Source organism: Saccopteryx bilineata, chromosome 11, assembly GCF_036850765.1.
Source record: "Saccopteryx bilineata isolate mSacBil1 chromosome 11, mSacBil1_pri_phased_curated, whole genome shotgun sequence".
NCBI classification, from domain to species: domain Eukaryota; kingdom Metazoa; phylum Chordata; class Mammalia; order Chiroptera; family Emballonuridae; genus Saccopteryx; species Saccopteryx bilineata.
The window spans coordinates 56593962-56620219 of NC_089500.1; the positions used below are offsets into that span (position 1 = coordinate 56593962).

Consider the following 26258-nt stretch of genomic DNA (forward strand, 5'->3'; position numbering starts at 1 on the left):
TTTAGATAGAAGATACTTCCCTTAGATGTAAGGCTTAAATGCCCCTCCGGGAATTCACTCAACACCAAGGAGCACTAGACACTGGCCCACACTGAGGAGTCCAAGGTGATGTAAACGCTGTGTCCCTGCCCCCAAGACAGAATGACCAGGCAATAAGAGCACTGTGGCTCTAGTTCGGTGTCACACCACAGCGCTGTGCTGGAACTCTGTACAGTGCTATCGAGGCTCAGAGAGGGACAGTGTCATCTCTTGCCAGAGAGTGGTCATGGGAAGAATTAGGTGACCAGTATAGATCATTCCTAGTTCTTTAATATTCCCTGGGAACCTACTGAAGGTTTGCACTGTGAAAGAATCCAGATTTGTTGTGATGGCTTAGAGAGGATACTTCCCAGGAGTTCTTCAACTCGATGACAAACTCTAAAACAGCGGTTCTCAAACTGTGGGTCGCGACCCCGGCGGGGTCACCTAAAGCCATCGGAAAATACATAATGCATATCAGGTATTTACATTCCGAATCATAACTGTAGCAAAATTACAGTTATGAAGTAGCCACCAAAATTATTTTTTGGTTTGGGGTCACCGCAACATGAGGAACTGTGTTGCGGGGCCACGGCATTAGAAAGGTTGAGAACCACTGCTCTAAAAGGATTCACAGAGGTGAAATGGCGAATTTACAGCAGAGCCCTGGGCCCTCCCTCACCCACCAAGAGGAAGGGGACGCGGATGAGCCTCTGTCCTGAGGCTGCCGTATCTCAGATGTGGGCCTCATACTGAGCCTACGGCAGTGTCAGTGGGGGGTGATTTAGGTGTGCTCAGAGAGCCAAGTGTCCTTGTGCAACACAACTTTGAGTCTGCTCCTTCCGGAGGCATAGTTTCATGTCTGCACTTGGTAGACACTTGAGAAAATACTTTTGAATGATTAATGAAAACAATAATAAAAGCTAGCATTTGCTGAACATTTACTACATGCTAGATACCATTCTAAGCACTTTATACATATTAAATAACTCATTGGCTCCCTATAACAATACCATGAAAGGGATATTGTTGTATCTATTTTACAGGCAAGAAAATTGAGGCATAAAGAAGATAAAAGGGTTATATAGTTAAAATATGAAGGCAGGGTTTCAACCCAAGAGCAGCTTTTATAACTACAAAACGTTGGTCCCCACCAGCTTGCCAGCATGCCTGAAGGGTTACCATTGTAGGCATTACCACTGTAGGCTACATAAGCCAGTATCAGTAATAGGAGGCAGCATATGGAGATTTTAGCACTTCCCTTCCGTCCTTCATCTCCCCAGCTCACCTCAAGTAAATATACGAACTTAAGTAAAAACTGTGTGCTCACTGTTGAAAGGTAGCTTCAGGCTAAGTCTTCTAGCTCCAGACTGGCCCCCAGAGCCCCCGTACAGAAATTTCAGTGCTTCTTTGATGCCTGTTGTCTGAGAAAGATATTGAGGTCAGCATAGAATTTAGGTAATAATTGTTCACCTGTAATCACTCACTGTCACCTAGCTCAGAATGGGCAGTGACAGGAACAAGATGGCAGAAAGCACCGAATAACAGGCTGGGCGGGCGTGGGAAAGGCAGCAGCAGCCTGTCGGTCTGCCCCCGGAGGGCACTGGCCGGCCCGTCAGGACACTGGGTGGGACGGGGCGTCCGATGAAAGACTGCAGAGCCCAACCTACCACCCAACGTTACTGCGATTAATATTGTCCTTTTTCATGAAGACATTTAAAAACCACAAGTGCTGTACAAATGTAAACTATTTTAATTCTACTCACTGCTGTCCTCATTTTCAAGTGGAGGCACAGAGAGACAGAGTAACTTGCCTATGATCACATGGATAGGTAGTTGTCCTTCTGTGACTTAAGAAATGATTTTCCAGTGGAATTATTCAGAAAAGTTTGTTTCCATGGACTGAGGAGGGGCATCGCTCTCCAGGCAGAACGGGCGCCTCCTTCCTATGGAGAGAGTCTGTACAGACTCTCTGTGAAGTCCGGTTCAGCCTCCCAACGGCCTGCCCCTGTTCTTGGCCCAGACCTCTGGACAGGGTGTGCAGCTGTCGTCCATAGAAGTGTCAAATCCCATTCTTCTTCCTTATTTCTCCTCACGCCCAGATCAAGGGTGTGTGGTTAAATAGACCCAATGATTCATCTCTTCATTCCACAAATATTTATTGATCACTTGCTATTAACCAGACACTGTGCTAGGCACCATGACAGAAAGTTGATTCAACACAATTGGGTGCTGTGCTCCCAGCACTGCAGCCCGTGCAGGGTGGCAGACTCCTTCTGTAACGGGCCAGGACAGACATACAGTGTGTCCATAAAGTCATGGTGCAATTTTGACCGGTCACAGGAAAGCAACAAAAGACTATAGAAATGTGAAATCTGCACCCAATAAAAGGAAAACCCTCCCAGTTTCTGTAGGATGATGTGGCAGCATGTACGCATGCGCAGATGATGACAGAACACCGTGTATACAGCGGAGCAGTCCACGGCCATGCCAGTCGAAATGTGGACGGTACAGAGGAAAGTTCAGTGTGTTCTGTGGTTCAGTAAATTCAAATCTGTGACCAAAGTGCAACATGAATATCGGCACATTTATAATAAAGTGCCACCACATAGGAATAAAATTACTTGGTGGATTAAGCAGTTGAAGGAAACCAGCAGTTTGATGGAGAAACCCCTGTTCTGGTAGGCCATCAGTCAGTGACGAGTCTGTAGAGGCTATACGGGATAGCTACCTAAGGAGCCCTAAAAAATCTGTGCGTGAGCCCACATCGAACTGCACTGAATAGGTATGAAACTGGGAGAGTTTTCCTTTTATTTGGTGCAGATTTCATATTTCTATCGTCTTTTGTTGCTTTCCTGTGACTGGTCAAAAGTGCACCATGTCTTTACAGACACACTGTATTTTAGGCACTGCAGACCTGCCATTCTCAGCACAGCTGCTGAAAGCAGCAATCAACAAGCATAAATGAATGGGCTGCTGAATTCCACTAAAACTTTATTTTCAAATCAGGCGATGGGCTGGAGTGGGCTCACAGGTGGAGAACAGACCCCGCCAGGAGAGCCCGTCCTTTCTGCCACCTAGGGTACATTTATATCACCACAGATATCTCCCTCTCGCCACACCCACACCTAGGACCGACTACGTCATCAGCCCATGTGTGTATGTATGTCATCAGTGGATGTGCTGTGGTCTGTGTGTCCAGAAGAATGTTGTCAGAGACAGAAAGGGGGTGGAAAGATTCCACCCCCACAAATTTACACTCTTTGGACAGACCAGACTAGGAGGCACATGAGATCCTAGGAGAGGGACAGTGACTAGGGGGCTGTCTCATAAGCAAAGACCTTTGGGCACAATAAAAGAACAGAGGATTCGGAATCAGAAGATACTGTGTGGAGCTTTTGTCCTACCACAGACTAGCCAAGTGACTGGGGTAGTCATAAACCTACTGAGCATCACAGCCTCCTAAGGACACCACGTGTTATGGAACGGAGCTAAAATAAGACGGATTACTGTTACTTGGACAAAGAAATTCCCTTCTTTCTTCTTTATTACTCCTGCATTACTCTTTACCCTTCTTCAGCTTAGCAGACTCAGTAGGTCACTTAAAATAGAAAAGAAATGAAGGAAGGAAAGAAGGGAGGGAGGGAGGGAAAAGGATCAGCATTTGGAAGTGTCAGGTTCCAAACTGCAGGTAATTGCAGGCTCCCTAGTTGTTAGCAAGACTGCAGGGCGACCCAGCCTCTGGTGTTGGGACTCTCGGCTCCATTTCTGGGGCGTTTATCTGGCTGCAGCCTTTATTCCTGATCTTGGGGCGGCTTTTCTAGCTCTTACCTGCTCTCCACCCTACCCATCCTGGGCCGGGTCAGTGTTTCTTCCTCAGGACACATTGTTTCTGTGCCTCTCTGGAGACGATGACGTGAACAGGAGACGTTTCTAAAGAGAGAGAGACTTTCCTGCCCCGCCTCTGCCCAGTTCACTCGTTGGACCTCTCAGCCTCTGTGGGTCCCGAAGCCTCTCTCCCTGTGCGCACATGCACTTTCTCCTTTTCCATGTATTTTTAAAATAAAAATTGTATATACTTAAGGTGCATAACGTGATGGTTTAACATACATATGCATAGTGAAATGATTGCTACAGTCAAGCTCATTAATATATCTTCTCCACACATAGTTGCAGTGTGTGTGTGTGTGTGTGTGTGTGTGTGGTGAGAGCAGCTGAAATCGACTCTCTTAGCATATTCCCAGGTTCAGTACCGTATTATTAACTGTAGTCATCAGGCTGCACATCGGCGCTCTAAAATTATTCCCCCCACAAACTGTAGCTTTGTACCCTTTGCCCCATTTCCCTACCCCAGCCCCGGGTAACCACTGTTCCACTCTGTCTCTGTATGCTTAATCTTTTTAGATTCCACGTATGAGTGAGATTGTGCATGCTTTCCTTTCTGTGTTCATCTTACTCACTTAGCATAGGCCTTTCAGGTTTCTCCATGTTGCTGCAAATAGTTAGCGTTCCCTCTAGTTCAGGGGTCCCCAAACTTTTTTCACAGGGGGCCAGTTCACTGTGCCTCAGACCGTTGGAGGGCCGGACTATAAAAAAAACTATGAACAAATCCCTATGCACACTGCACATATCTTATTTTAAAGTAAAAAGACAAAACTGAAATAAATACAATATTTAAAATACAGAACAAGTAAATTTAAATCAACAAACTGACCAGTATTTCAATGGGAACTATGCTCCTCTCACTGACCACCAATGAAAGAGGTGCCCCTTCCAGAAGTGCGGTGGGGGCCGGATAAATGGCCTCAGGGGGCCGCATGCGGCCCGCGGGCCGTAGTTTGGGGACCCCTGCTCTAGTTTCTGTTTCCTAAAGTTCCTTTAGACCTGTCCCTACTTATTAATATGATTCTATATAAAGCTCCACACCGGCACACCCCGAAATATAACTTAGACCGCCTGCCAAACCATTATTCATGCTTTTAAAATAGGATCTCCAAACCCTTAGATACTGTTGGTAATCCACCCCGGCTAACTAGGATGCAACTTCACTAGGGTTGCAGAAATAGCACGGCTGTTGGCTTACATACCAGAGCTCTCTGGTGCCAGGCCTCACACAGCCTGAGTGTTATTTCACTGTGCGGTGGCCACAGTCTGGCGTGACCTTCCCAAGTGAGTCTGATGAAGGCACCGTGGTGCTTAGGGCCACTCTGATTCATCTGAGACTGTGTGTCTTCAGTTCTGTCAATTAAGATAAAAGGAAACCTTCAGTATTGCTCGAGTTGTGGAAGGAGTTGAAGAATAAAAGTACTTATCTAAATCACGCTCATGTATATACTCTTATCAGCCGTTTCCTTAAGTCATAGAGAAGAAGAGAAAAACATCTGTAATTGTGTAGAGACGATTCCACTATCCGGGAAGCCTGCTTCCCAGCACCAAGGCCTTGGGAATAACGCCACTAAGTGGGATGAACAACGGGGGGTTCAGTCAGCACGCCTTAGAGATTCTCGTTAGTGCTTTGCAGAGAACGTAAGTGCTAGTAATGATCACGCTCATTGTTTTTGCAACAGGGTTTGAATATAAAATGCTTTCAGTGGTGCTTAAAAACTGTTTAGTGATGTTTGCTCTTGAGTAAGTTAAACCTTTTTCTTATTTACACTGTAAATTTGCTGAGCTAGCCCTTTCCAAGTATAACCTAATACCCAGTCTATCATTAGCAAACCACACACACAAACATAGCCTTCCTGATACTCTCAGCAGTTTCTAATTATAATTACCTCAGAGCTTAAGACATACACCAAGTCTCCCAGCTAATGGCAGCCCCTTAAATCCAGGGGCCCCCCTTCCCGGGGGAAGGCAGTTGGAGATAGTAGTCAGGACCTGCAGGTTCTCACAGGCTCCCCTCCCCGTTCTTCGGTCCAGTCAACAAAGACATATTGGTCTGACATGTGCCAGGCTCCGTGCCAACCTGGAGGAATTCTCTCAAGAGATATCTATTGAGCGCCTAGTGCATGCCAGACACTATGGTGGATGTCAGAGAGAGAGCAGGCAGCAGAGCAGAATTCTTTTCTCAAATAGCACTTAGCACACACGTGGGCCCAACAGAGGAGCAACCTGAGTAAACTGTATACTGTGTAGATTAGAGAGCAAGACATGTAACCAAAGTCACAGCTGAGGAGGGGAGAGGTGGGTGCGACAAAGGCGCAGCTTTTAAACCAGGGGTCCCCAAACTATGGCCCGCGGGCCGCATGCGGCCCCCTGAGGCCATTGATCCGGCCCCCGCCGCACTTCCGGAAGGGGCACCTCTTTCATTGGTGGTCAGTGAGAGGAGCACTGTATGTGGCGGTCCTCCAGTGGTCTGAGGGACAGTGAACTGGCCCCCTGTGTAAAAAGTTTGGGGACCCCTGTTTTAAACTGTGGTCAGGGAAGGTCTCCCTGAGAGGACAAGGTGCAAGCCATACCTGCCGCAGGTGAGGAAGGGAGTCGGGCCCAGTGTGCTGTCGGGGTCAACAAAGAGCCATGTCCCTGGAGCAGAGTGCGTGTGACCAAAGGGAGAGGTGGGCAATGTGCCAATGCCGGGTGGCCGCAGTGAGCCAGAACAGACACACCCTGACCCCTAGGAAATTGCCATTCCTTGTGGGTGAGAGGAGAAAAGTAAATCATTGTACACATGAACTAAGTGATTACACAAGTCAGTGAAATAAGGTTCAGGGCCACAAAGAGGTACATGGTACTATGAAACGCCACGTTGACTCAGTCCGGAAGTGTGAGAAGGTTCCCCTGAGGACGTGAGATAGAAGGCCACTTCCACTGTGGACGGACCCTTCACGTGAGGGGAGGCTGGAGTTTGAGGAGCTGAAGGAAGGAGGGGGGGGCCAGAGCTGGGAGGAGTGAGGGAGAGACAGCCAGAGAGGGAGGGAAGTCAAAGGCAGACCTGCAGGACCTTCTAGGGAAGATTCAGAATGTTAGTCTTTATTATAAGAACAAGAAAAAACCTCATTAAAGGGTTTTTGTTTTGAGGAGAAGGGATGAGAGTGTTAATTAAGTTTGCCTTTGGAAAATGTGATCTAACTGTAAAGTAAAATATTAATTGGAAGGGGACACTAGTTAAGAGAGTCAGTAGCCCAGGTGAGAAGAATGATAACATGGACCAGACAGAAGTAGGTGGAGTCGAGAGATGTGATTGGTCCAACTGAATGGGCAGGATGTGGGATAAGAAGGCACGAGTCAGAGGTGACCCCTGGGTTTCTGGCTTGCTGGAGGATGGGTGTGTGGGTGGATAGATGGACAGTTGGATGAATGGACAGATGGAAGAATGGACTGTCTACTTAGGTGGGCATCCCTGGAAGGGAGTCAGATTTGGAGGGGAGTTCACAGGTGGGCATGAGGTTGGTGGCAGCAGGGGAAACTCACAAGGTGAATCTGGGGACATACTGAGATGCCTTTGAAACATTCAAATGAGACATCAAGTAAGCAGTTGCGTAGACTGTTCTAGAACCCAAAAGAGAAAGATCTAGGCCCAAATATAAATTAATGAATCCTGGGGCATTTAGGTGGTGGTTGAAACCATTGGGATGGTAAGATTTTCTGTGGACAGAGCATAGAGGGCATCGCGACGCTAGAGGGGCTGAACAATGAGAAATGCTGAAACGAAACTGCCTCACAGTTCAAAGGAACATTGCACCACCGAGCAAAGAGCATGTTGGCAGTCCCGCTGGGAGAGGTGGCACAGAGGAGACTCTGATCTGACAACTTGAGGCTCATTTGTGAACTTAGCAAGAGCTGCTTTGAATGGAATGAATACGGGTTGAGAAGGCAAATGAGTGAAGCTAAGACAGTGAGGACAGACGGCTTCCTGCAGAGGAAGGGAGAGGGTCCCTTGTGAGCTTTGGTTTTCATCTTGATCGGGTTACTCATGTTTTCTTACTGCATTTTTCCAGCTAATGGCAAAGTAACTAAGAGGACAGTGAAAGCTTTGACCCAGTCTGTCCCATCCAATTCTTTTAACCAATAACCCAAACTGGTTATTGGTACTGAAGACCACTCTTGCCAGGATTTTGTTTTAATAGCAGTGTGCTACTCTCTGCTAATTGAGTGACTCGTAACAATGTCACTTTTGAGATATTTACTACTGCCGTGACCCGGCTTAGATATAAAGACAGGTTAAGGGAGGAGGAGGAGGAACAGGACTTTTGTTACATAAGAATGGACTAGCAGGGAGAACTTAGACATTAAAATTCAGGTGGATAAGAATAAGGCAGAAACAGATTGATACACCATATTTAGAAAGTCAAAAAGTAAATCTAGAAAAATCAGGCAAAATGAAAATTAAGGGTCCCACCAGGATTCTGAAGAATAATGAGTAAGAATCTCTGACAAAGTGTCTAAGTAAAGAAGAGACACAAGGCAAGACTAATGACTAACACCCAGAACTGACAACAAGAATCAAGCTTAGCACGAGCCAGCCACCACTACACTCAGAGGTTCTCTATTTGCTTTGTGCTCAGAGCCTGTGTGGCCTGTGCACCCAGGTGGGTACAGGCGGGGAAACCAGACTGGGGTGGGGTCACCCAGGGGAAGACACCAGGCCCTTCCCAAAGGTCACCCAGGCTTTCCCACAGCCTGTACCACAAAACCAGTGTAGCGGCAGATTATTTGAAGATCAATTGTAATTAAAATTAGTTTAGAGTTCCTCTCAGAGGGCAAGTGTTACTTAGAGCACTGTGATTCCAATTTACCTTAAATATGTCATCAATATCTAGCAGAAGGAGCGAGTTGATTGGAGGTGAAAGATCATTAATGACATACTCCCCTTCTGCTGCTGTAGTGATGTCTGGTCATAGGCACGCCAGCCTCTTTGTTACCCCTATCTGTTTTGTTTAATATGAAAATCTTAATTTGAAGCTACTCAGCGGTATTTTAAACATGTTACTTGAAGAAAGAGGCATAAGTAACATGTTTTAGGGACTTAGAATAGAGACCTGTTTTAAATCTCAAATGATCCCACTTCTATTATATGAATGTAAACATGCAGGCATGCACACCTACAAAAACACATACATGCAAACTTATTCATAAATACATACGTAAATGCATACATACTCACCTACATATATACACGAATATATGTGTGCATGGATGCATACATACATGGCGAAAAACACCAGCAGATTACAATTTTTTATCAGTGACCAGGGGTTTGTTATTCTTTATAATAGGTTTTTATATGCCTGTTTCTTACCTGAAAACTATAATGTTTGCCTTAATTCATATAATAAAGGCTTTTTTGGAAGAAATGAGAGAAATGGCAACAAGTCCTATGTGCAGACTGTTTCTCAAACTGTCAGATTTTGTTACCTTTCTTGATGGGTAACATTGAGTTGTAATTACAATAGAAACTTGAGTTGGATTTGATCATATTCCAGTCATCCATGGCTAAATAGGCTTTTTTATACCCAAATATACATAGAAGCAATTCATACACATTAAAGAAAAATTGTGCAGTAAAGAAAATTTGGAAAAAAATTTTCCAGAACCTCATCAACCAAATTCAAACCCTCCTTTTTTTTCTTTATTTTCTTCAAATCTCTTTTTTGTTCTATGCTTTGAAGTTTATGGCTTTATTTATTTTTTTTCTTTATTTTTATTTTTATTTTTTTTAATAAAGGTAGATCTATTATTTTCTTCCTAGTAATACAGATAGTACTAACTGCATAGACAATTGAAGTAGTTCATAATAAGATCACAAAGACAAAAGTGATTATCACTCCACCCCGTACACCCAGCCAAAACCGTGTTCTTTCAGTTTTCCCTCCGCACATTCATATACGCATGTGCAAATCCACAGCACATTTCATGTAAATACACTCTTAGGGTGTGTGCTACTTTGTAACCTCTCTACTGCACACTACCCTATGTCACGGGTCTTTCCAGGCACAGGTAGGGTAATCGTTTTGTAATGATTATATCATAGCCTATTGTTGTCTGGATCTAAGACCACTGGTGACCATTTCCCTGTTGATATCACTGAATGGTTTAAACTAGGTGTTGATAGAATAAAGTCTGTTTTAGAAAATATATCAGCATGGATTCACTAGAGAGGAAGAGGTCTGGAGTCAAGAAAGAAACAGTCCAGGTGAAAATTTATCAGGTCTTGAATGGAGTCATTGGCAATAATAATGATATGAGTGACAGCTCATTTTTTCTTAATTCTTACTATATGCCACACATTTTATCACTCAAAGAAAATATACCCCACAAACCTCATTGCAATGATTCTCAAACATATCTGCTAAGTACACATGAGTACTGTAGGACAGTTGTCCGCTAGTAGCAAGCTATAGTCACTGCCACCTGTGCTTTTATTTCATCAGGGAAGGGGGCCCCGCCCTCCCAGGGAGAGGCAGCCCAGCAGAGGAGCTCGCAAGGGTCTCCGACTGCAAGGTCAGTGAGGTGCCCTTCCTGCCTGGTAAAGGGCTGCTTCCTAGGCCAGTGGTCTCCAACCCCCGGGCTGCGGACCGGTACCGGTCCGTGGGCCATTTGGTACTGGTCCGCAGAGAAAGAATAAATAACTTACATTATTTCCGTTTTATTTATATTTAAGTCTGAATGATGTTTTATTTTTTAAAAATGACCAGATTCCCTCTGTTACATCCGTCTAAGACTCACTCTTGACGCTTGTCTCGGTCACGTGATACATTTATCCGTCCCACCCTAAAGGCTGGTCCATGAAAATATTTTCTGACATTAAACTGGTCCGTGGCCCAAAAAAGGTTGGGGACCACTGTCCTAGGCTATCTGGGATCAGAGAGGATCGCGAAGAGATGTTCTACAAGGGAGAGTTGGAAAGAGTGGACTCTCGATTTTTTAAATTGTGGTGAAGTACATGTTACATAAAACTTACCATCTTAAGCATGTTGAGGTATGCAGTTCAGTGGTGTTAATAAGTTCACATTGTTGTGCAACCATCGCCACCATCCATCCCCAGAACTTTTTTCATCTTCCCAAACTAAAACTCTGTGCCCATTAAACTCACCATATCCCGTCCTGCAAACCCTGGCCCCACCTACTCTCTGTCTCTGTGAACCTGATGACTCCAGGTGCCTCTGTAAGGGATAAAACAGTACTCATTCTTTTGTGACTGGCTTACTTCACTTAGCATAGTGTCCTCAACGTGAACTCTTTTCTTTTTAAATAGTGAAACACAGGTACAGAAAGGGGTGTACTGCATCCATATGCAGTGTAATAGATTGTTGTACAGCAAACAATTATAAAACCACTAAGCAGGACCCTGGGAAATGCCAGTGGCTCACCACTTGCCCCTCTAACACTGGATTAGTGACTTTGATGACACTGTCTTCAAAAGCAGGTGGAGAAGTGCATACTTTGTGCTCACCTGCTGTGTCTTAGGTGGGACCGCTGCACGTGAAAGTGCTGGCTGGGCCAGGATCGGGCTCTCTGGCCTCAGGGGGTTGGGCTCTTGGGGATACAGTGGTCCCTCATCTGTCACGGGGGTTAGGTTCCAGAATCCCCCGCGATAGGCAAAAGCCCATGAGGTAGCGACTTTATATTTATTTTATTATTTATGTATATTTTAAGGCTTTATAAACCCCACACTCTTATAAACCTTTCCCACACTGTTATTAACCTTTCCCACACTCATTTTGCTTATTTTACCACAAAAAATAATTAAAATAATAAATACATAAAAGTACCTATATACCACAAAATCCCATGATATAGTGAAAAATCTGCAATACAAAATTAGATATATACAATTTAAAAATCCGCGATACAGTGAGACTGCAAGAAGTGAACCGTGATATGGCGAGGAACGACTATATTTAGAAGGGACAGTAGGTGATCCCAGACCACAAGAGTTTATAATCTAGTAGAACCAACTTTAAAATAAAGAGAAGAGGCCCTGGCCGGTTGGCTCAGTGGTAGACCATCAGCCTGGTATGCAGGAGTCCCGGGATCAATTCCCGGCCAGGGGCACACAGGAGAAATGCCCATCTGTTTCTCCACCCCTCCCCCTCTCCTTCCTGTCTCTTTCTTCCCCTCCTGCAGCCAAGGCTCCATTGGAGCAAAAGTTGGCCCAGGCACTGAGGATGGCTCTGTGGCCTCTGCCTCAGGCGCTAGAATGGCTCTGGTTACAGCAGAGCGATGCCCCAATGGGCAGAGCATCGCCCCCTGGTGGGCGTGCCGGTTGGATCCTGGTCAGTTGCATGTGGGAGTCTGTCTGACTGCCTCCCCGTTTCCAACTTCAGAAAAAATACTAAATAAATAAATAAATAAACAAATAAATAAATAAAATAAAGAGAAGACACTACTAGGCATATAAAGAGAAATAAAAAACAGTCTCCTCGGGAAATCGCTGCGTGTGTATCGTGCTCCATCATCAGGGGAGTGGAGCTATTCTATTTGGAGAAGTAGCAGCTAAATTAGAGAAACATTTGAGGGGTTAACTGAAGGAATGGTGGGAGAGATGATGGGGAGATGCTATTTCAAAGGCACTGTCTATGGGCGATGAGAATGTGGTCTTGTCCGAGATTGAAGTCCCTAATGAGAACATTCCTGAACAATCTGAGCAGCCCGACAGTGATAAATCACGGGGAATGGGTGGCATTTATCCCGAGGGTCCGAGAGAAATAAACTGTGAAAGAGGGATTCTGACAAGGAGGTGCAATAGATCCTAAGACAGCCCCGCTTCTCAAGATTGCGAGGCTCTTCTGCGGTGCCTGCCTTTTAAAACGCTGCCCAGGGAAAGTCCAGGAGTACAGGAGGTAAACTAATCTGCCCCCAGAGGAGCTGACTAAAAGCCTGATGTGCGCGGAGTGGCTATGATTCAGTTCTATGGTAGCATCCTTCATTCGGGAGGCGCAGGTGCCTTTACCAGCAGAATTGCTTATTTCTCTCTGAAATAGCTGTGTGTGTACCCGCTCTCCTGGCAAATACAAAAGCCATAACAATCCCCACATACCCTGTGCCTCAGTGACTCACCTCCCCCCAACACACACACACACACAACAGAAGCAGTCTATGAACAGGGAGCCTCGGGTTTCGAGCAAAATGTAATCTAGGAAACGGGTTCTTACAGCAGGTCTCCGTGAGAAAAATTCTGACTGCATCTGCATTTGTTCCTGCATTACGGTCTGTTTGGCATCAACTGTAAAGACAGTGAAAAGAAAACTGTGGTGTCTCCTTTTTTTAAAATTGCTTTTTAACATAACTACTGATTTTTACAGAAAGAAGCAGATAGAGAAAGAGAGAGAGAGAGAGAGAGAGAGAGAGAGAGAGAGGGAGAGACATTGATGTGTTTCTGTATGTGCCTTGGCTGGGAATCGAACCCGCACCTCCTGTAGATTAGGATAGTGCTCTGACCCACAGAGCCATCCAGTCAGGGAATAATGCAGTGTCTCTTATGCAGCACACCAAGATAAGCAACAATTGACATTTATCCATCATTTACTACATATTGGACTTTTATCTGATCTCTTTTCTGTTTTACTTTAATGCTCAGAGTAATCCCATGAGGTAGGCACTGTTAATCCCCTTTTTAGATAAGGAAACGAAAGCGCAGAGAGATTAAACAACCTGTCCGGAACCACAGGTGGGGAATTCTCACCTGCACCCAACCCCGGAACTCAGGCTCACAACCACTGCCCATGTTATCTCCTGAGCATGGCAGGCGGACACGGCTTCCTCCAGTCCTTCCCCTTGTCTGACCCACTTTCACCATATTCCAGATCAATGTGTTGTGTGCTGACTAGTTATAAGGTACTGCCGTGAAGCAATATGACTATCTATCATGAACGGCAATGAAAAGTCCCATCAATGAAGGAAGGTTAGAAACTTGACACATTCTCTTCTACCTACACTGTTGAAAAGAAACAGAACATTCATCCCACAGGGGTTGAACTTGAGGGACCCATATGAAATGTTGACATTAACCCATTAGCACGTCAAGCCAAGGAACAGGTCCAAATCAACCCTTACTCCAGTGGTTGTAGATAAAATGGTCTGTCACCTACAAGCCTCCTGGCTCTTGCCTCAAACTGGGGTGTCATTTCTGACCCCCACCCAAATGAATTGATGAGGTGAGTTAGCGGTTCAGAGGCAGGGCCTTCCACCCTCCTAGCACCACTGGAAGAGAACTTTTGCAGTGTTCCTCTCATGCCCCTTTCAGAAACCTTAATTCCTTCTCTTCCCAACAGCTGGCTTTTCTCTCTTCTGAATAATGGGTTTGTGTATAAGCTCTCATTGGGAGGAAGGGTTCCTCTTCTAAAAAACAAACAAACAGCATTAATATATAAAAATAGTTTTTAAATCACTTTTTTTAAAAAAAACCAAAAGCTTCCCTTTTAATGTATTTTTTAAAAATTTGGGAGGAAACCAACTATGTTCTAGGCCTTAATCTAGGGGTCAGGGACGGAGCAGTGAGCAAAACAGGAAAACCATGCCCTTTAGGGTTCTTTAACTTTTCTTTTTAAAATACAGATTTTTCAAGGAATAATTGAGGTGTCTCAGTGGCATTTTTCATTCAGGAAAAAAATGTAAAGCTAGAAAATTAATAACACAAACACAACCCCTGTCCAGTACTTGCTGTCTGGTGGACGTCGTGCTTGGCCATCTGTGTTTCTATTTAATCCTTAGAACAGCCCAATTTCGGGCATGTGCTGTCATTCTCTTTTCCAATGGCTTCAGGCTTGCTGGCATAATTGAGTGACATGTAGTCACATGACTGATGGGCTACAGCTTGCTCTGCCTATTTATGCCCTCAGGCACATAGGTAGGGCTTAGAGAAATCACGGACAATGACTGAAGTTAGAACCATGTCCGCACCTCCCAGAAGGCTGAGCTGTGGTTTATAACTATCATTTGTCAAGGTGGATGTCACAGGCAACCTTCAAAATCTCAGGGCTTGTATGTGATTTAGTGAAGTTACTAAACTTTCAATCCAGGAAATAATTCTGTTGTGATTCACAGGACTCTCATGTAGAAGTTTCCGACCTCCGCCAACTCTGCACATCTGTAAATGATCAAAGAATAAATTAATGAGATTTACCGTGAAATGCAAAGAATTACAAATTCTTACCACTCTGAAGAGCAGAATAGGGAGTTCAGAAAGTGTGTGGTATTTAATTCTTTCTCTTTAAAGCAGCATGCATGTGGCTGCTCTCCGTGTAATGTGCTTACCCCAAGCACTGAGCATCCCTATAGATTGCTTTTGTTCATCATTTTCCTTTTTCTTTTCAGATGACCATTCCCGGGTGAGGCTGCAGACCCTAGAAGGAGACACCAACTCAGACTATATCAACGGAAATTATATTGATGTACGTACCTTGAAACTACCAGTAAGCCCAGCTATTCTCACACATACCATATGGCGTGTCTACCGTGAGGTTGGTGGACATGTGTTGGTCCAGCTCCAGAAGAGAACACATTAATATTGCCCTGTATGCCATAGAACTTTCCAGCAATGGCGTGGTCACTTCTTTTCTCAAGCCAGCCTGTTTTCTGGTAACTGTTCTGTAACATTCTGTCATTTTTGCTATCCCAAATCTATGTGGATTCAGAAAAAGTTATTTCCATTTTTCGTCAACAACTTTGATTATTGGACATCTTAAAAAAAACTGTTTGCATATTAATAGGACAAAACTCTCTAATTCCTAATTCAGTGATTTGCCATGTCTTGTCATCACTGCGCTTTTAAGTTGCCTTCAAAGTAGTCCGCAGCTGTTAACCAGGACTTCTAATGCACGTAAGACATGCCATTAAATATGTAGGCTGTTTAATAATTGAAGACTACTTCTTTGTTCATTCTGCATCATGTTAACTTAATGTCTTACATTGGAATAAATTCTTTAGGAGACAGCATGTTTTCAGTTGAAGAATGAATGAAATCAAAAGTGAACTAAAATCCAATGGAAAGTTGCTTTTACCTCTATGGCCCAAGTTTACGTTAAACAGATCTCTGTCCTCTTACGGTTCCCAAGCCATTCTCTGCTTGGCCATCACACTACTTCCTAGTCCACAGATACTTCTATGGATAGGTCTTCTCCATGTGTGTATGGATTCCTTCATTTTCTTGGTTGAGTATTGCTCAGATGCTACTAAAGTGCAAGCATCACCGTCTCTGAGTGTTCCTTGGAAAGGGTTGACAGTTTGGTTATCGACTTGAGTACAGGGTTCAGGGGATGGTTTCATAATGAATAATTCATATCTTATCCCTCAGATGAAGATCCCTGCAGCATTTTGACAATGACCAAGGACATACTCGATCCTAGTTAGATTTTCAGTCAAGTGCATTGCACCTATTCTTTAATTCAGCAAATGTGGAGTGAATATCTTACATGAGTAGCCAGATATGCAAGACCTGGTTCCTTCTCGCCAAGGCCTCACAATTTAGAAGACAGAGTAAGAAACATCTTCTCTATGATACTCCTTCTTTTGGGATATTCCAAAGGACTCCTCCTCATGCTCCAATTTCAGCTTCTATAACGCTTACTGGGCCCCTGAGCACAGGGAAAGTGTCCTACACCGTGTGTTCCCTGCTCATGGTCCTGGCCCGGAATAGTGCAAGCATTTAGAAGTGTTTGAGGACTCTGACTGAAGAAGTACATGTGGTCAGATTAAGCATTGTAACGGAGGTTATTTGAACTGAGCTTTAAAAAATGGGTGCGTAGAGATACAGAGGAAGAAAGACATTAAAATGATGAAAATACCAGATTAATTAGTGTTAGTTTTAACATAGAAAAGAGTCAATATTCTGGGCCCCTTTATTCACTTAGTCAATAAAATTTTATTGAGCACCTGTTATATGTCAGTTACTGGTGGAGATACTAGAGTTATAACTGAACAATTCATACGAGAAACAAAAAACAAACCTGACCCAATGGAGCCGATAAGCCAGTCGAGAGAAGGAGATAATGAATGAAATCTGTCGGTTAGCTCTCTGTGGTATATTTGCTGGTAGTATATGCTGTATAGAAAACGAGAGCCGTAACAGGGGGATAAGGAGACCGGCAGAGTGAACTGCGATTTTTGAACAGAGTGGCTGAAGTCAGCTCCCCTGAGAAGGTACATTTGGGCAAAGAAGGTGAGGAAGGGAAACGTGTAGATATCTGGGGGAAGAGCATTCCAGGCTGAGGAACAGTGTGAAAAGGCCTTGGTATGGAGGACGTCTGGAGAATTTGAAGAACACAAGCTGGCGAGTACTGGTGGAGTGGTTTGAAGGAGAAGAGAGTTATAGGTGATGAGATGGAATAGATCGTGGGGCCAGGTAATGGAATGGTCTTAAAGACTTTGGCTTCTACTGTGAGATGGACGGCATTGGAGGACTTTAAGCAGAGGAGTGACGTGATCTGGCAGCCGAGGGGAGAATGAGCTGCAGTTGGGTGAGAGTAGAAGCAAGGAGACCTCCTGGACAGTTATGGGAACAGTCGGAGAGAGGGGACAGTGGCTTGGCTGAGCAGGGGCACTGGAGGGTGGGAAATGGTAAGTCCTGGATTGATGCTGAAAGTAGAGACAATGGATTTGCTGGCAGATTGGCTGTGGGAAGGAGGAGGAAGAGAGGAGTCAGGATGCCTTTAGTAGATGGAGTTGCAATTATCTGAGAAGAACACTGTGGGTCGAGCAGATTCAGGCGGGAGGTGGGGAGCAAATGAGTTCAGTTTTTGATGCGTTAAGCTTTAAATAAATGTTAGACAACCAAGTGGAGGTGGTAAGTAGTCAACTGATATCAACTCCGGATTTCAGAGGAAGGCCCGGACTGGAAGTAAGAATGCAAGATTCATCCACGCACAGATAGCACTGAAGGCCATAAGACTGGATGAGATCAAGAAGGAAGTGAGTGTAGACGGAGAAAAGAGTCCAAGAACTGGGCACTCCAACCTCAACATCAGCGTGAAGGGGAGGAACCAGCAAACGAATGAGGAAGGTAGCTAGGGAGATACGCAGGAAGAAGACCAGGGCAGTGTTATATCCTGGAAACCAATGAAGAAAGTACTTCAAGGGGATTAATTGTGTTTATGCTGCTGATAGGTCGAGTAGATGAGGACTGGAGAAGACTGTTGCATTCAGCAAATAGGACATTCCTGGGCTGTCTGGATTGGTTAAGTTTAAGAAACGAGTTCCTCCTACCTCCTAGCACCTCACTAGCACTGACAGAGCAAATCAGTCAGACCAGGGGCTTGCTTTGTGGAGCTTATCAGCCAGCAAGAAATGACTGATCATCTAAATAATCCTATTTAATCTGTGTCCTGATTCTCTATCTGAGACCTTCAGTAAGTCAGTTGTACAAAAGAATGTGTTCGCTTTTGTTGCTCGTTATTGTCAACTTACCTTTAAGAGCAAAAGAAAAGAAATCTAACAGATATGTATTTCAGTGTCTAAAAATCTGTATTTTCTTTTTAAACTCCTTCACTCTGTTTTCCACGTGGCTTTAGGCACTGTATTTTGGGTCATCTCAGGGGACAGAAATGGAGAGTTTTGAAGTCCGTGGTGATATTATATGCTACCTGTATGTAATTTTCTCTGAGTTGACTTTACCTTTCCCAGACATTGATTCTGCAATGGTCTTTGCTCCCTTCTTTATGGGGTTTCAATTTTCATCTTTCCCCTTTCTCACAGGGTCATGATAAAAGGAAAGGGCCTGGTAGGATTTCTGCTTCTTTCGATTCCTAGCCTTCGCAGCAAGCATTGTGTCATGGTCTTAGCAGTGTTTAGGAATGATGTTTGGTATTACTATTGATATAACTGCCAATACCAACAGAACAGAAAATGTGTTAAAGCCTTGGTGCATTGCCAATAGTAACCCAATCATAAATGAAATGCTATTGCACATTCTCAAGCCTGTTTGCACTCTAATAAGAGTTGCGGTCATGTTGTTTCAGAGAATCCATCATTTGATGGTATTTATTGCTCATTCATCATCTCAGAGACAGTGTATGATTCAATTACTCACGCCTCCTCTGCAAACTTCAGAACTGTAATAATTGCTGGGCCTTTGCTCATTAAGAGGAACTCAATGATACTCGACTGTTGATATCTGTGTGTGCATAAGGCAAACTTAATGTGACTTCTGTGCTGCTTATCAATTTTAAGTTTATCAAATATTCTTTCTTATTTATTTTTAGGGCTATCATCGACCCAATCATTATATTGCTACCCAAGGTAAGTTTATTTCAACTTTGACATCTTTCTCGGTTATTTGCCCATTGTATATTATTGGTACCTACTTCACCCTCCCTCAAACAGGAGGAGTGTGTATTATTTGCACACTCCTAAAAGCACCATTTATTGCAGTTCTTGTCACCAGCACATTCATCAGAAGTTCTAGTAATGTGATGGGTCAGTTAGGACTTCATGCTGAGATCATTAGAAGAATTGTTTTCATCAATCCATTATTGAATTAAATCTAAGGAATTAATCTGGTATTTGCAAATATATATGAATACACACATACACACACACACACATTAATATGAAGACCTGTGTCAGTTGCTGCCAGAGGTACAGACTGAATCCAGCAAGCTCTCCTTCTCACGCTGGTTGTGGCTGAGTTGGGAAGATATGAGACGTGAGGTGATCTACTTATATTAATACGCACGATACCAATTTAAAAAGTTCTGTGAGGAGTACAGAGAAAATGTGAGGGGAACGTGGAGAAGAAAAGGGTTGCTTTCAGATGTAATGACCCCGAAGCAGCCTGTGACAGAGGTGAGACTGGGAGACAGATGAGCAAGAAATTTGTACTCCTGGGTGGAAAGCAGACAGTAGGTCCCCTTGGCTGAAGGAAAACCAAAATGAAGCTGTAGATACATATTGAGTAAGTTCCTGGCCTGGTTTTTGTACCATCTTCCCCACCAGCTGTGAGGCTAGCCTTCTATGGAGAATGAAGATCATGAGAATTCTGAGGTTTTCAGGAATGAGGCATTATAAGGGATGAGTTAGTGAGTCAATATCAGATGAACTGAAGAAGGGCTAAGAAGCAGAGAGGACCCGGGTAAAGTGAAAGAGCATGCAGTGTCTCTATTTTATTATTTTATCATTTCTAGTAATGCATTATATCCCAGAAACAAGAGCAGGAAAATCTTAAGGAAGTGGCCAGCCAGTGGTGAGGGAGTAGCAGGGGGCTGTACACAGGAAGTCAAGGCACAAGAGAGTCAAGGATGCCAAGAAAATCATGGTTGGAGGTCTAGGCTTGGTGGCAGGGGGGTTAGAGGTGTTCGATGGACCCACAGGGTGAGGGAAGGAGGCCAGGTTCAGGAAAAGTCATGGATAGGAGAAGAGGCAGTTGTAGCCAGAGAGCAGAATTCCAGCACTTACAGCAGCACTGTCCAGTGGCACGTCCTGCAGTGGTAGAAACTGTCCGTCTGTCTGCACTGTACGATATAGTAGCTACTAGACATATATGGCTGCTGATAGTCAGAAACTACTGTGAGTGGTGAACTGAGTTTAAAATTTTAATATTGATTTAAATAGCTGCATCTGGCTATTCTCTACTGGTAATGTTGGACAGCAAAGCTCTGGGGTGGGAAATTCTAGGTGTGGCTGCAGTGGAGCCTCGGCAGAGCCTTCCCTTCCTAATCCTGACAGCCCCAGCCAGACCCGGTGTGGCCGTGTGTGAGGTCTGCAGAGCCCACAGCCACACATTGCCACTTCCGGGTGCCACGCCTCTGTCTAGGGAAGCTGCTTGAGCTCCAAGTGTCTCCTCCTCCGAAACGAAGTCAGTAACGGCTCTTTACAAGGCAGCTTTGCTGGTCAGGAAAAAAGGTGGCGTGCAGAGTCCCAGCTTGACCTTGGCAGGAATTGAGCCCTTTCGTTGGAGCTGCTAAGGTCTTCAGGGCACAGCTTCTGGTCAGGCTCTCACACCTGAGACCCAACCAGGACAGATGCCCCGTCCAGTCCTGGGCACATTCTCCTGTATCCTGCTCTCTCCAAACTGAGGTGATTGATGTCTTTGGAGGAGTCCTGTGTTAGTTAGTTCTTTATATCCATACTAAAAAACGCTAACCATCACCTGAGTTTTCAGCGAGACCCAATCTTTTTTGCTGATATAAGGTCTTGCCTTGATGTCGATGACCACTTTCAGATCAGGGTGGTGGAGGCTGATGGCAGTTTCCTAAAATAAGACTACAGTGGAGTTGCAATATTGATTGGCTCTTCCTCTTAAGAATGGTTTCTCTGTAGCATGCAATGCTGTTGGAGAGTATTCTTCCCACAGTAGAATTTCTTTCCAAATTAGAGTCAATTCTCTCAAACCCCTCTGTGATTTATCAGCTAAGTTTATGTAAAACTATAAATCCTTTGACATCATTTAACAATCTGCATGGCACGTTCACTGGTAGATTCCATCTCCAAAACCACTCTTTGTTCATCCATAAATTTGTAAAAAACACACCATCTGCAAAGTACAGTAAAGCAAAGCATAACAAAGGGAGGTATAACCTGCATGGTATGCTGCAAGTACAATATAAACGATGGTCTCCGATTGAGAGTGTAAAGATTTCTGGTCACCCGCAGTAACTGGTGTGGTCACGCTCATGGGTCACCTTCATTAAAATAAAAACACCAACACCTCATTCTAAGAGGCCAGCAAAATGGACTAACAGACAAATGCAATTTGTACATCTCTGCTCCCTTTTTTTTTCTATTTTGTACTGATATAATTCTATACATATATAATATAATATATATGATAAAGAATAATATAATTTTTAAAAATCTGTTCACAGCAGGAACCTATGAAATTACATAAATGGTCCAATTTACTGATAGCCACTTTTATTCCCAAAGTTCAAAATACATAGATTTTCACCAAATTTCTTCAGTACAGAGGGCATATCATGAATTTATCTAGTCAGTCTCTCTCCCACCCCTTGACTTTATTGATTTTTTTTTACCAGTAACTGATTTTGACCTTTGATGATAATGATAATGTTTCTGCAAATTGAAGGGGCCACATTCAAGTCAGATCTGTGGCTTTTTTAGTGTGTTCTGCCTGTCATCATCCCTCCCCCTCCACACACACACACATCGATTGTTTTCCATCTGGTGGCTGATACACTGATGGCCCAGTATTCACTTCATCACATCTGTCTGACCAGCCATGAATACAGCTGTCACATTCAGGATTTATTATGTTGAGCACCAGGGATCCCCGGAGGGGAAGCAGGCCTGTTACTCCATGCTCTCACTCAGAGCCAGGGAAGAGTTGGGATTTCAAAAGCCCCGCTCATGGTAAGGGGCAGCCGAATAGGCAGGTGGATAGGATTGCCCAGTGCTTCCCATATTTCGCAATGAAAACATACCCAGACCCCCAGCAGGGGCCACGTGGGCCTATGAGGCAGAGGCACCCACTTAGAACCACTTCTTCTGGAATAGTTCAGGAGAACATCTGCCAGCCCCGTGCTGTGCAAACGAGGGGCCCTGGAGAGTTGTTCTCTTTATTATTGTTTTATTTTCTTTTTTAAACTGACTTCGAGAGTCCTGCTCTAGAGAACTCGGGAAAGGTGGCGCAAGGCCGTCTAGAAGGAAACTCTGTGAGACGGTGATGGGCACAGCTGCCCGGCAGCAAGTCCCTCGTCCTCATTTCCAAGCTCATCTGTGGGTTGGACACCGGAGTGTTAGAAGATTTTGCCAGAGGAATGCAGTTCCTTTGGGGCAGAGCCGCACATCATGAAATCTGCAGGGCACGTCGTGGTCAGATAGATGGTGGTGCCCCAGCAACTCGGCTGGGATTTCCAGGAGCCGGAGAGGAGAGAGAGGGTGTCGGGGGGAGTTTGTGAGGGCGACAAGGCAAGTCTGCAGCCAGCCTTGAAGGACAGATTCCATTGCCAGAGGGGGGCTGGTGGACCGACTGCTGAGGTGGAGGAGCAGCCCTGCTACCTGCAGAGGGAGAGAGGTGGGGAGGTCACCTCTGTGGCATCTCGAAGCTTCTTAATCACTTCTTCTTTTTTATTTTTTTATTTTTATTTTATTAAATAAGAGGCAGGGAAGCAGAGAGACAGACTCCCACATGTGCCCCTACTGGGATCCAGCTGGCAAGTGCCCCACTGGGCAATGCTCTGCCCATCTGGGGCCTCTGCTCTGTTGCTTAGCAACTGAATCATTTTTAGCACCTGAGATGAGGCCATGGTGCCATCCTCAGCACCCGGGGACAGTTTGCTCAAACCATTCGAGCCCTGGCTGCAGGAAGAGAAGAGAAGGAGAGAGTGAGAGAGAGAAAAGGGGGAGAGGAGGGGTGGAGAAGCAGATGGTCGCTTCTCCTGTGTGCCCTGACCAGGAATCAAACCTAAAACCTCCACATGCCAGGCTGACGCTCTACTGCTGAGCCAACCAGCCAGGGCCTTAATCACTTTTTTGAAATGGATCTTCTCTTAGTAAAAATTAACAGGTACACACAATTTTACATGTCTGTGAATTTGTTCAGGCATTCACAGACTTAGTAAAATCCAGCCTACAAAGTCCATATACACCAGACAGAAACCATTGCATTAGAGGGGCTAAGAGCAAAGGACTGACAGAGAAAGAGAGGACACTTGCTAAAAGGCTTTGCCGAAGAACTGTTATTTAATGAAAGGCAGAAAAGTAGGGAAAGGAATAGGATGTTTCTGAGCCACGTAGTGGTGAAAATAGTGTTTTAAGATTAATTAGTGTGGAGAAAACTGTAAACAAAGGTAATAGGAAGTAATTACAGAAAACTCTGTGATAGAAATGAGTAATTCAGACAACAATAATAGCAATGGGGTACTTGTAGGTTTCATTTTATTCAAAATCTAGGTCACATATGACTAAAATATGTTTTCTAATATTAACTATACTATAGGCAGAAACTGTTGATTTTAAGTGTATTTCCTTCTCATTTAATAAAAAGTGATAAATGCATTTTCTTTCCATATTAGTAATTTGGGTTGATATAATACTCTCTGAAACTCAGCATTTTTATTTGTCTATTCATTCAGTAAATATTAAGTGCCTATTGTGTACTAGGCTTTATGCTATCACCAATTCAATATATTTTCTATTATCTGACTATTTTAATAGTACTCATCTCATTTCATAAAGAGAAGAATTGAGACCCATAAAGAGAGAAGCACGTGTTGAAAACAGAACTAACACGTAGCTCTTGCCCACAGCGTGCAGGTGGGGACTCTGCGTGAGGAGGCGGAGTCTCACCCTGGAGAGGCTTGAGGCTCCTGCTCCTCCCTGTGTATTGCATGCTGCCTCTTCCCGGCCTCTTCCGGCCCCTCAAAATCACGTGGTTGATCTTTAATAAAAAGAATCTGGGATGCAACCCCTTCCTTCTAAATTATGATGCTTTTCTCAAAAAAAGCAAATTTTCTATGATACAGTCATATCTAAAAGTAGCTCTCAATTAAAACTGTCTTATATGTCCTCACATACAACACTGAGCAGCCAGAGTCTCCCCGTTCCCATGCAGGCCATGCAGGCGTGGGGACACCTGTGTGGGGACCAGCCAGTCCAGGACTCCACAAGGTGCTGCAATTGGACTAACGTTGATAGCGACAAAAAGAGATCCTGCAAGGCGAGATCAAGGCTAAGTCAGAACTCCAGTCCCCACAGCCACCCCTGACACGTTAGCACAGTTTAGACAAAAGAAATAGTGAAATGGGCATTAAGGCACCTATGCTCAAGAAGAGTGAAACGCGTGGACTTTAACAGTGTCGAGTCACAGTTACAACATCTGTTGGGCTCAGAGACTCTGGATGCTCAGCATCGTGTCTCAGCACTCCAGGTCACACTGGCCTGGACCACAGGAAATGATATAGAAAACCCGGTGCCAGGTAGTTATTTACAATGAGAAATGTCACTGTCCATCAGACAGAACTGCCCTCAGCCTGGCAAGGACACTCTGAGTCACAGACCAGCTAAAGAGGAAGATGCCTCAGCAGAATGTCACCTTATGACCCGGTGTGGAGGAACACACTGCACAGAGTGCATTCATTGATTCAGTGGGGAGCTGCCAGCTGCCTGGTAGAGAGCTGGCTAGAAGCAGGTGCTCAGTGAGAGTACAAGGGTGAGTGAGTGAGAGTGAGTGGATGGATGGATGGGTGGGTGGGTGGACGGACGGACGGACGGACGGATGGATGGATGGATGGATGGATGGATGGGTGGGTGGGTGGATGGGTGGATGGGTGGATGGGTGGATGGGTGGGTGGACGGACGGACGGACGGACGGACGGACGGACGGATGGATGGGTGGATGGATGGAAGGAAGGAAGGATGGATGGATGGATGGATGGATGGATGGATGGATGGATGGATGGATTGGTGAAGTGGGAGCTACTCTGTGCCAGACACCAGCAGAGCAGAATATTCCAACTAGGCAAAAAGGCTATCTCTTGTGTGGGTCCAGTAAAGCATCTACTTACCTGGTGAACTTGAGGATTGTTATCTCCAGCACCTGTGACTGTATCTTTTCTAAGTTAACAGCTAGTCAGCGCCTATTCTTACTAACACTTTTCCTTTAGATGTGTCAATAGATCAAGGCACTGTTTGTGGAGATAGTCCATCTTGTTAAACTAAATGCTTATCTCTGCACTGACCCACCTCTGCATGCATAGCCCCCACCCCGTGTACACGCGATAGACTCAGTATTATTCATAACGATAATTTGCTGATAATTTGAAAAAGAGATACCTGAAAGAAATTTTCTTCAGAGTCCTTGAGTTAGGAGCAAACTTTTATGCGAGGATAATAAAAATGCAGAGAATGAACGTTTATAGTGGAAATACCTCTGGAACCCCAGCTCCCGCACGAGAGTTGCAACTGTGCTGTAGTGACTTCCTTCTGTCTGCTGTTCATCTGCTTTCCTCAGACACGTCTTCCGCATACTCTGCGTGGTGTGAACATTTTTAATAAGGATTTTCAGAAAGATAAATATGGTTTATATTTCTGTAGTGCAAAAATCCCCTTCCGGCCTCTGAAGCATTAAATCACAGTGCTTAGAAGGAGACACACCTTTTCCCCACAAGTCACGCCCGTAGCCAAGGCTGGCCAGAGCATCCGTGCATGTTCTCTGTACTGTGTGAAGCTTCTGTCTCCTGCACGCTGGCCTCCAGCTGGAGGGGACACTTGAGATGATTTCTCAGTAGACTTGGAAGAAAAATGTTGTTTAAATCCAAAGCTAAGCCTTCCATAAACAACAAGTGTTTTTACTCCTCCTAAGCCCAGTGCAGCTCGTGCCCCGAGTACAAGAGCAGGCATTGCTCCTC

General features: G+C 44.6%; 1 protein-coding gene across 5 annotated transcripts in view; it reads left to right on the top strand.

Annotated features, from left to right (window-relative positions):
* Positions 1-26258, top strand: part of PTPRM (protein tyrosine phosphatase receptor type M) — an 899870-nt gene that overhangs the window by 776460 nt on the left and 97152 nt on the right. For all 5 annotated transcript variants that reach the window (XM_066246290.1, XM_066246286.1, XM_066246288.1 and 2 more), the window contains 2 exons: positions 15274-15350; positions 19155-19191. In XM_066246290.1, coding sequence (XP_066102387.1) covers positions 15274-15350; positions 19155-19191 — 114 coding nt within the window. The remainder of the gene's footprint in view (positions 1-15273; positions 15351-19154; positions 19192-26258) is intronic.